General features: G+C 30.7%; 1 protein-coding gene across 1 annotated transcript; it reads left to right on the top strand.

Annotated features, from left to right (window-relative positions):
• Positions 1 to 19: 19 nt before the first annotated feature.
• On the top strand, positions 20 to 8263 carry LOC134686282 (protein LTO1 homolog). The gene is made up of 6 exons (XM_063545951.1): positions 20 to 128; positions 570 to 675; positions 1230 to 1297; positions 5661 to 5775; positions 7380 to 7515; positions 8100 to 8263. The coding sequence occupies exons 1-5, from the start codon at positions 73 to 75 to the stop codon at positions 7446 to 7448; spliced, it is 414 nt and encodes a 137-aa protein (XP_063402021.1). The 5' UTR covers positions 20 to 72; the 3' UTR covers positions 7449 to 7515; positions 8100 to 8263.
• Positions 8264 to 11344: the final 3081 nt, after the last annotated feature.

The raw sequence follows: 11344 nt of genomic DNA, 5'->3' as shown, positions 1-11344 counted from the left end.
AAGTCAAGGAGAGATAATCTTTCCTTTCACTTTCACTTTGATTTACTGTGTTTTATTTCTCATGATTTAAGAATGGCAGGCAATACAGAAGATGATATATTTCATGATATTATCATGGGTGAAGAAAAGTAATTACCCTCTATCAATTTATGATGTTATATTTCAAGCCATACATAACCATGAAATCCAAGAAATGTATAAATCCAACCATAAAATGAAAATATAAATAATAAATTGTCTTTTGTATTGATCATGCCATTTGTGGAGTTCTACTTTCCTGGATTTATTTTTTCTTTGACCTGATGGAACATCTTTTTACGATTCTTGATACTACAAATTTACTATGCATAGTGTCTCACAGTTGAATGTTAAGTTCAATACACCAATCTGCAGTTGTTATCTATAATTGGGTTATATAAAATAAATACAGGTATACAGGAAAGAGCATGAATTCAAAAGTCATCTATAGAAAGACGCAATGGGACTTGATCATTTTAGCATTGATTGAAACAAGAAAAACATGTGGTGTGTCCATCATTGAAGACTTACATCTAAATTTTTGTTTTCAGATCTCAGTCGCAGGGTTATGAAGCTGGATTTGAAGCAGGAAAACAATCTGGATATGATGAAGGATACAGACTAGGTTGGGAAAAGGGATCTTCTATTGCATCAGAGGTACAACAAAGTCATATGTTATTTACATTAGACTTTCAGATACATTGTTATCTGACTATCTATTTAAGGATAAAATTGTATTTAACCCTCCATCCAATTCACATTTTGTTATAGTAAACCATTATAGGTCAAAGTAAAGTCTTTCCTCGCAGCAATCAGCAAGCTATAAACAAAGGATAAAGGGCCCCACAAATTATGTTAGTTTAAACTTAGAAAATCATTTTAATGATTTACATTATATACACATTTGATAAATGGCAGGTGATTTAGGTTTTAGCATAACAATATATATAAATATTCCAAACAGCAGTATCAATAGCTGAATATATGATCAAAAAAGATACTTTTTAGAAATTAAAATTAGAAATAAAATTGAAATGAAATAGTTGTTATCAAGTAAAATGCAATCTGTACATGACTGAAATTTAACTTTCTACATATATGAATAATGGATCTAGAATTAATGATAAAAGAAAATAAAGAAACATATCAGTTTAGACATGATTAACTGTAGAATGTTTTGGGTAAGCATTTCAATATCTTTGTTTTTGTAGGTTGGATTTTATCATGGTTTCATTGAAGAACTTCAAACTAAAATTAAAGATGATGACAGCAAACAGAGGTTTGTATCTTGTAACTAAACACCCGGTATACACATTCAAATGAAATCAAGTACCTCATATAATTATAATGGTACATTGATGAAAAAGCACTTTTAGTAGTTACTATCAAGCTTATCTCAATAAACACCTCTTTATATGAACCATTCCTCTCGAGTTATAAAAGGATTCCTGCAAAAGAATTTAACTTTATAATTTAACTTTGTATAGTGAACACCTTTTTTCTCTTTTCCTTCAATGAAGTTAAAGGGAAACTTCGCAAAAAAATCAAAAATTGATATTATGTCCATTCTGTAAAAAAATGCTCAAATTCATAAATATTAAAGTTTTATTCCACTAGATAAGAGATCACCATCGATTTTAAATTTTGAGTATCAGTTCTCTGCCTTCCGCCATTTTGTTATCTTGTCCAAATAAAAATCACGATATGTCTATAAACCACAAAGAAACAAAACTACAGTAACCGATGTAGTCTTAATTACGTGTCGATATCTTGTCAATCGTATGGTTGTATTATCTGACTAACTAACTTGATACGGAAAATGTTCTTATTTTTTTAATAACCATATAGTCTGTTATTTTTAAATTGTTAATATTGGAATTAGTTAAAAAGTCAAAGTTCAAATCATAAATAAGCCACGGTGTTCCGTGAAAATTGTTTTCGAAAATCTAATTCGTTCATAATTCTTTAAAGTAATATACTTTATTCAAATAAATTAGGATCTTCGCTCCACTGATCACCCGCATGGCTTAAGGTATTACTCCCAAAGGTATTGTGAGGGGTGTAAGGTGACACGTCCAGGTATTCAAGCGATTTCCTGTCGGGCTTGCAAGTTCATGCATCGTTTCACTTCTGTAGGTATTGATCAGTGTACACGGCCGATAACTTATAACTTTCCATTTTGAACTATCAGGTGCATGTATTATATACATCTCTGTCTTGCGTGTCCGAAAGTGATAGAATATACTAGTCATTACTTAACTCATACGCTTGTTTATAAATAAAATTTCTGGTGTAAAGAATATTATTTATAAAAAAAAAAAAATGATACAAAAAAAAAAAATACAAAAAAAGTGAAGATATACAAATATACGTATTTTTTCCAAGGGTTAATTTGGGAAAATCAGAGACATATAATTGTATTATACATATAATTGTATTATATGTCTCTGGGAAAATGTAATATTTACTCGTTGTCAATAGTAAAGGACATAGTTGGATCATTCCAGAAATGTTGATTAAAAAATGTGCGCACTTGTCAACGATTCGTTTATACGCCCGGATAGAAAGTTACAGAACTACAGAGTAACAGCGCAATTTAAAATATATACATGTATACATTGAACATAAGAAAGAAACATACATTTTGTGCAAATTGGGGTAAAAGTTTTGTAAATAGACTAGTCCACGTATACCAACAGTATGTAATCATCCAATTCGATAGACTATTGTATACCAAAAGAAGAAGAAGAAGAGGACCAATTTGATTTAAATACAGGTCGATCTATAACTTGCTTTGTTCATTGAAGTTTTGAACATAGTAAAATCACAGATTTATATATCAATTAGATTGTTCTCGAATAAAGAAAGAAATTTGTCATCACCACAATTGTTCCGACATATGCAACTGGACGTACACTAATAATCCCCGAGGGATGTGAATATTGTCTAGGAAAGCTATTGAGTATTAAAGTTTCAAATCATTTTCGGGATTTATTTTCTTTCTTGATATTCAATGACAGCAAATTTAAAGAACATGAAGAATAAACTACTTGTCAGATATTTGTCCGCTTTAGGGGTATTCTTGCCAGTTGAACAGACTTATAATTACATTCAAAAATAGGGAAAGATGACATTAAATTCGTTGTCTTTTGTTTTTAAACATCTTTGGTCAAATAGTTATTTTAAGTATTATACGTTGTGAGACGAAGACTATTTTAATAAGGACGTCCCCGATTATGATTAAATTTGGTTGACATTTTTCACACTTGATAAAGAATATGTATTTGTAATTTTTCGATTCCATTCCAAGAAGACATTAAATTTGCTGTCAATTTTTTAAAACTTCTCAAGTAGAAAAATATTTTTTCTTTATTCGTTCATATTATTATATTCCGCTTCGGTAGAGTTATCTTCAGTGAGTTCCAGTTATTAATTTATACATGGCTTTTAAAAAGTCTAAATCTAAGTGTTCTCATTCATTTATTTGCCTAATAAAGACAAATAAAAATACTTTGGTAAAGCTATTTATAATTTCTAAGTTCTCCTTTTTATTAGGCATCAATCAAGGACAAAAGGTGTAAATCATTTCAATCGGACATATGATTTAAGTTTCCCGTCTTTAACCGAAAATTGTGTATTTCTTAGTAAATTAACTTATTTGAATTCAAATAAATAATAGCACCAAACATAATTAAATAATTCCACGGCGATCAATTTTTATTTGTCACCAACTTGAATATATATTTTAAATATGTGTATTGAATGCTCCCTTGTCTTATAATTCACTGATCCGAATAGACAGTCACACCTGGCAAGGTGTGCCCGAGAGGCGTGGTTAAATACCGAAGTGCAAATAACAATTTACCTCTCAACAAGCCATCTACGAGTATTGCCACAGAACCGTGAATACACACATCGTATCAACCAAGTCATAGCAGAGATAGTAAAAGGTCAATAAGAATACACCAACATATTGTCTTTACAGATTTTTGTACTTTACTTTGTTCACCTTATCAGTCCGAAAATATATTAATTAAAAATAGATTTATAACTTTTTGTGTTGTCTACAAAAATAATTTGAATATATACGTTTAACATAGAAAATTTATCTCATGAATATGTACAATTGAACGCCTGTGCGTTTTATCTTCTTATTATCGGATGGTTATTTAGATAAAGCATAAGTCATCGGCGCGCTTACGATTACGTTAAAATATGATTAAAAACCAAGACTTTTAATGATTGTATTTTAAATCCCGGCATGCAAAAACCAGGAGAAAACGTCACGACCTACAGGAAGTAGTTAATATTTTTTCATTAAATATTGAATTTCTCCTTTATTACTGCACATATAGCGATAAAACTTTGTGAATATTTATATTATGTCAGAATGAACATATTTAAACCATAAGTAAAAAATCGTAAATTTTCCCTTTAACTGCTTACTTAAATTTAGCCTATTAAATGAAAGAAAAAAACAGTTTAAAGTCTACAGCAAACTACAGAACTTAGTCAATATTAGAGATAGTAGGATTGATGGTTTTCAACATTGTCACCGATATCTTACATAAAAAAAAATGCTTTCAGTAACTGCAAGCTTTTTTTCTTTCAAAACAGTATAATTAAGCATTTTACTAGTACATGTATTGTATTTATATTGCTGTCAGCTTCTAAATTGGTAAATATACAGTATACATTGTAAAATTGAATATGGAAATGGGGAATGTATCAAAGAGACGAAAACCTAACCAAAGAGCAAAAAACAGATGAAAGCCACCTGGGTCTTCAACACAGCGAGAAAACTTTGTGTAATCAACTTCTCTTACAGTTTTCGACATTAATCATGCAACTGCTTTAATGATTATTTTATGTTATCAACTCCTACAGATTTCAAACCTGATCCTTAATTTTTCCAATTGAAGATGTGCACCTTTTTTATTGGGTTTTGAGATTCCCACTGCCCCCCTCCCAAACTTTATATTATTTTTTTCATATATTTAAAGGTCTTCATAGACCAATCTCCATTCTGTGCAATGTAACCATTTGAGTCTTTGATCATTTTGTTTTAGATATTAAATGAAGGGAAAAGGTTTAACTGATTATAATTTCATAATGTTTTTCACGTCCATGTTCCTGCATTGTTATCATGATTGTACCATTGTAACACTTTACTTTTTTTTCAAAGTGAGATAGAGGCTACCATTGTGATTCAAAGTAGAGATATTCTTATCTGGTCTGCAGCTCCTTAAAATCCACTAAACAAAAAACAAATATGTAGCACATAAACAAAAGCCAGGACAACCACTAAATTGCAGGCTCATTAGACGTTAACATGATATGCACCAGCTAGTATAGCATTGTGATTTTTTAATTGATAATGTTTTCATTGTCAAAAATCTGCTTTTTTCTGTCCTTTGGTCAAGATGTTATCTCTTTGACTCATTTCCCATTTCCTTGCTTAATTTTATTGCATAATTTACCAGGGAAATCGTCAATGATCCAATAATGGTTCTTTCAAGAAATATCAACATAACAAATAATCTTTAACAGGTGTTTTCTCAAATTAGTATTGCAATATTTAATACTGTAATCATTCTTGTGATGATGTTGGCATCTTCTAATCTTTATAGTTTTATATTTAGGGCTTTTAAAGTAACAGAGACAATTCTAAAATTAATCACAGAATTAACTTTGGATGATCCAACAAATAACTTGTTGTTTGACAAACTGGAGAACATCAGGGCAAAGTTTAAACAGGTAGGTTATATACCTTTATTTACTTTGGAATTTTGTTTATTTCAACTTTTTGTGGTTTGAGAAAACTCTGCACACCGGTAAATAGATGTTTCCTACACAGAAGAAGGTCATAATTCAAGATGAATTACCTCCAAATGCTTGATAAAAAAAACTTTTAATACAAAACTTGTGAAATGTTTCTTTTGGTAGCTTTATTCTTAAAATTTCTCAAATTACGTTTATATGCTGTATAGCTTATGTTACAGTTATACTTTATTTGTATTGATGGCCATCAGCTGTTTTATGCTTTTTGGTCTGGTTTTTGTCTCGTTGACACATTCCACATTTCCATTCTCAATTTTATTTATATCAGAAATGTTCACAGAATCTATCTATTTAACAAAAAAATCATGGAAACTTTACATTAATCCTTTTTATACCTACCAACTTCTCAAAATATCTTATGCCTCTGTAATATACATGTCATAACTGTTTTTAATCCTATTTACTATATAAAATAGTTTCTATGAGTAGTTATCTGCATGAATGCCATTTTAATTCTCTGAATGTTGTTTTTGAAAGTATTCATTTTTTATTACTTGAGGATTTCAAGAGTCAAGTAAACACCTTATTGTGGAAATCCAAAATGTATTGGGAAGTTTCAAATTGCGAGAATAAACTATTGCGATTTTTACCCTTTCAGGTTTTTCGCAATAATAAAAATCATCACAATAATTTCTGAATTTACAATAGCCAAGTAATTTAAAATAAACCTTTTACATGAGACATTCTGCAAGTCTTTAAAAGAACTTATATTTCATCTTTCCAAGCCAGATAAATCTTTCGTTACAATCAGATAAGTTTCATGCAAAAATACAAATAATATACAATTATGGCTCGTTGAAGAGGTGAATATTCAACATTGTCAACACGAGAAGCTTATTTCATTGAGGGCGCAGCCCGAAGTGAAATAACTTTGAGGGTTGACAATTTTGGATATTCATTGATTCTAAGGGGCCACAATTGTTTTATTATACTGAACTAACAGTGGAAGTGCATTTCCAACACTTACTAGTCTATATTTTTAACATAACACACAGACTGACGTTTAAAAATACATTTGTGTTTGATTTTCTTGAATATACAACAAAAGTAGAATCTTTTTGTAAAATATTGATGACCTTGAAAAGGGCCGTTTATAAGAGACATCATCGGCTGCTGCCACTCTCAGCTCTATTTATGTCCAATGCCGTATTTCTCCCTCTCTCAATGGGCTTCCAGTGTAACGTGAAGGCTGCCATTTTGTTTAATTACGTTTGTGACATCATTTTTATGGGAGGTAACTCAAGTACAAATAAACAAACTCAAAAGGTTATTCACAGGTGAATAATAGGGTTATTCACCGCTGGTGTAAATTCTTTAGGGTTATTCGTCCTTCCTTGCAATTGAATGAAAATTAACTGAATTATCCCATGTCACATGATTACATTTCACCCAATAGAATTGTTAAAAATATATAAAGGTATAATAATATGTTGTATGGTTTGCGCTAATATAAAAGTTTCTAGCAGTGAATAGCTTTGGAGATAATCTTTGATATCATGACCTTATTTATTTATTTGTAGGTTATGTCATTGTTAGGGATGAAGGCAGATTTTAACACAGGACAAGAGAATAAAGGGGTGTCATTTTGATATTGAAAAGTGCAGAAAAAATACTGATGACTGTAAAGACAGTCAGCTATCATGTGCAATAAGCCAGGTTTGTTTATTTAATTCTTCAATGGATTTTATCTGTGCATAGAACTAGTTTACAAAGGAGAAGGTACAATTTATTACAAAATTGGGCAAAAAATCAAACGGAGATATATGTTTAATCAATTATCAATCTTCAATAGTGCATTGCTATTTTAATAAAAAATTGCAATGATATATTGAGGTACATAGACATACCCTCTCTTTGACCACCAAGACTGATCAAACTGGTTTAAGAAATAGAGATATTTAAATGACTTTTTTTAATCTGTCATAACTTCCTGAATCAAAATGGCAGTTTTGAAGAATTTAATGAAAAAATGCAAAAAAGCAATTTCAGTAAAATTGTTGATGTCATCGTTGGTTTTACATGTTGTCCATCACCAATATTTAACAGAGAACATTACAATAATGTATATTTGTATTCACCCTCAATTCAAACTTCTTATTAGAATTTTTTTCTACAAGGATGAAAAGTTTATAAAGATATAGGTAAGGGAAGTAACTAAAGATATTCAATTTTACACTTGCTATATTGAATACTGAATTATTTTTAATGATAATGTTACTCTTATTCAATTTTTTTTTCAGATAAAGAGAAAACACTTCCCTGTGGATAAAGGAGCTATTCATTTCCATAGGATGTGGCTACTGAAAAAATTATAAACTAAACTTTAGATTTTTTTTAAAATTTTATATCAAAATTTTATTTATATTGAATGTCTAAGATATATTTCATATTAAAATATATTATACATGTGTTGTCAACCAAATAAATTTGATATTAAAACAAGTGTGGCAGTTAGGGTTATTATGTCATTATTATTTCCCTTGTTTAAAACTATAAACTTCATATTTCTTTATTTAATCATTTACATGAAGCTTATTAAGTATATACATGTATTTGTTAAATTACATAGCTTTTGCTATTTGAATTCATTGGTTAAAGATATTTATTTATATTGTAAAGCTTAATATTTGCATCGTTGCAAAGCCTTTGATTACCTTCTGCGAGAGACTTATATATTTTAGATAAGTGATTTGAAATTATTATGTTGAATTCTCTAGCCGACCGTGCAAGGGCTGTATAGCCAGTCAAGGTCGTTAAAAACTTCCATTTGTTGTTGTTGAATTCTCTGAGGACAGACATTCAGTCCAAACAAGGAAAGCCAAGCTTTCCACCCAGAGTTTAGGTTAGTGCATTTGCTACATGCCTCCATAGTACAATAGTGCATTTGCTACATACCTCCTTAGTACGAGTTAATTTGAAGTCATTGAATGCTCCATTTCTTTTCACCTTTGGCTCTACATGATAAAAGTTGTACTTTGTTGATTAAATTATATATTGTTTTCAGTTTTTGGTTTTCATTTACTTAGATACTTTATAGCACATCACATTTGGCATCCATCGTCTCCGTTACGTCAGTTTACAAACTAGAATTAGCTGTGGTCCGCATCCCCAAATCTTAGGCAGAATTGTTCCTGCTACACAAGGTAAAGAAACCGTTAGTAGCTTTTATTTAAAGCTCATCTAGCCAAAAGGGTCAAGTAAACTTTTCCCATCACTTAGCATCTGTCATCATTGTTGTCCTTCATAGTTAACTTTTACAAAAATGTTCTCCTCTGTTAACTACTGAGCCAAAATTAACCAAATATGGCTAAAAATAGATTATAGGGGTAAAATTCAAGTTTTGTCTTTCTGTTAATTCAGAAATTATTGCGTGCATTTATTATTGCGAATTTGGAAGAAAGGACTGAAAAGAGAAAATCTAGTGGAGCAAAAATTTTCAGAATGTTGAGGTCTTCCTATTGTTTTAATATACCTGAAAACTGACAGACAACTTCTGATAGGAGTTATTGTTTTTAATAGACAATTTTTTTTACCTGTTTTTGCCTTTAATCTTGAAAACTATGACAGATAAAGAGAAACTTTATATTGCAAAAATGATCAGTTAGACAAGATCTACAAAAAGGTTAAACATAGGGAACATCATCAGTCCACACAGTGTTATTGCCCTTTGATGACAGTTTTTACCAATTTTTGGTATTTTTGTCTTTTTTCTTATAATAGATAGATAGAAACTTCAATTAGCAAAAATTATATACTGTGTTAAGAAATCAGCAACCTTAAGGGTTTTTGTAGCAGAAACTACATAGGAATAGTTTTCCAGTGGCAGTGGTGATAGCCTTTGCTAATGTACCTTCTTAAGTAAAAAGTTTATATTTTAGAAGATGGAAGACCTGGATGCTTCTAACTTTGTATAAAGATGACTTATGTTACAAAGTTTCCATTTGTCATATGTCCATTGTCCTCATTTTCATTGTTCAGAGCCTATTTGAAAAAAAAAGATTTTATGTAATGTTAGTTTCTTTCATATTTTTAGTAATCAAATAACTATATTTAGTTTGTGCGTACCCTGCTAGGTCCTCTTGTCCGTCAAAGACGGGTTTCATCTGACCTAGACCTCATTTCATGGATCAGTGAACATGGTTAAGTTTTCATAGTTTAGTCCACAAGATAGATACTATAAGCAATAGTCTTATATATTTGGTGTTTGGAATAATTGTAAGGTGTACATGTACAACTGGCAGGTGCCATCTGACCTTGACCTAATTTTCATGGTTCAGCAGTCAAAGTTGTTTTTGAGATTTCGTCTTTTTATGCCCCACCTACGATAGTAGAGGGGCATTATGTTTTCTGGTCTGTGCGTCCTTCAGTCTGTTCGTCCAGCTGTCTGTTCGTCATTCCTTTTGTCTGTCCATCTGTTCGTCCCACTTCAGGTTAAAGTTTTTGGTCAAGGTAGTTTTTGATGAAGCTGAAGTCCAATCATCTTGAAACTTAGTACACATATTCCCTTTTGGTTGATCTTGTTACTTTTAAGGACAAATTAGATTTTTTACCCAATTTCACGGTCCATTGAACAAGGAAAATGATAACGAGAGTGGGTCATCCATGTACTTTGGACACATTCTTGTTTTCTAATACAATACGCAATACTGGTATATTTGGTGTATGGAAATATTTCAATATGTACATATCAGTCTCACAGGTTTTATTTGACCCTCACCCTTTTTCCACAGTTCATTGGTCGATGTTAAGTTTTCATGGTTAAGTTTGTTTCTTAGAGACTAATAAGCAACAGGTTAACTATATTTAATGCATATATTGATTGTAAGGTGAATATGTCTGTCTATCATGATTCTTCTGTTTCATGGTTCAGTGGTCGAATTAAGTTTTTGAGTTTTGGTCTTTTTCTTATACATGTACTATATACAATAGGTCAACTATATTTATTGTATGGAAAGATTGTATGGTGTAAATATCTGTCTGGCAGGTATCATCTGACCTTGAAATCATTTTCATGGTTCATCAGTCAATGTTAAGTTTTCTTGGTTACCGGTATATTTGTTTCTTAGATACTATAAGCAATAAGGCAACTATATTTAATATATAGATTGATTGTAAGGTGTACATGTCTGTCTGGCATGATTCATCTGACCTTGGCCTCATTTTCTTGGTTCATTGGTCAATGTTAAGTTTTCTTTGTAAAGTCTATTTCTTAGAAACTATGAGTATATTGTAATGTCATTTGGTTTATCTGACCTTGACTACATATTTTGGATCATGTTTAGTTTATATGATACTTTTTGTAAAACTTTTAAGTTAGGACTATCAACATAAACTCAATAGTTAGTAAAGAAGGCCAGACTTTTTAGTGTGTGCACTCTTCTTTTCCTCTTTGACAAGACAACACAAAAGATCTTTTTTAACAGGAATAGTAGTGTGTATTTGCATCCATGAAAACCCAGAATAGTTCATGCTGCATTGAAAAGTT

Source organism: Mytilus trossulus, chromosome 10, assembly GCF_036588685.1.
Source record: "Mytilus trossulus isolate FHL-02 chromosome 10, PNRI_Mtr1.1.1.hap1, whole genome shotgun sequence".
Lineage (NCBI taxonomy): Eukaryota > Metazoa > Mollusca > Bivalvia > Mytilida > Mytilidae > Mytilus > Mytilus trossulus.
The sequence above is the reverse complement of the archived record's forward strand: the minus strand, read 5'-3'. Positions and strand labels throughout refer to the sequence as shown.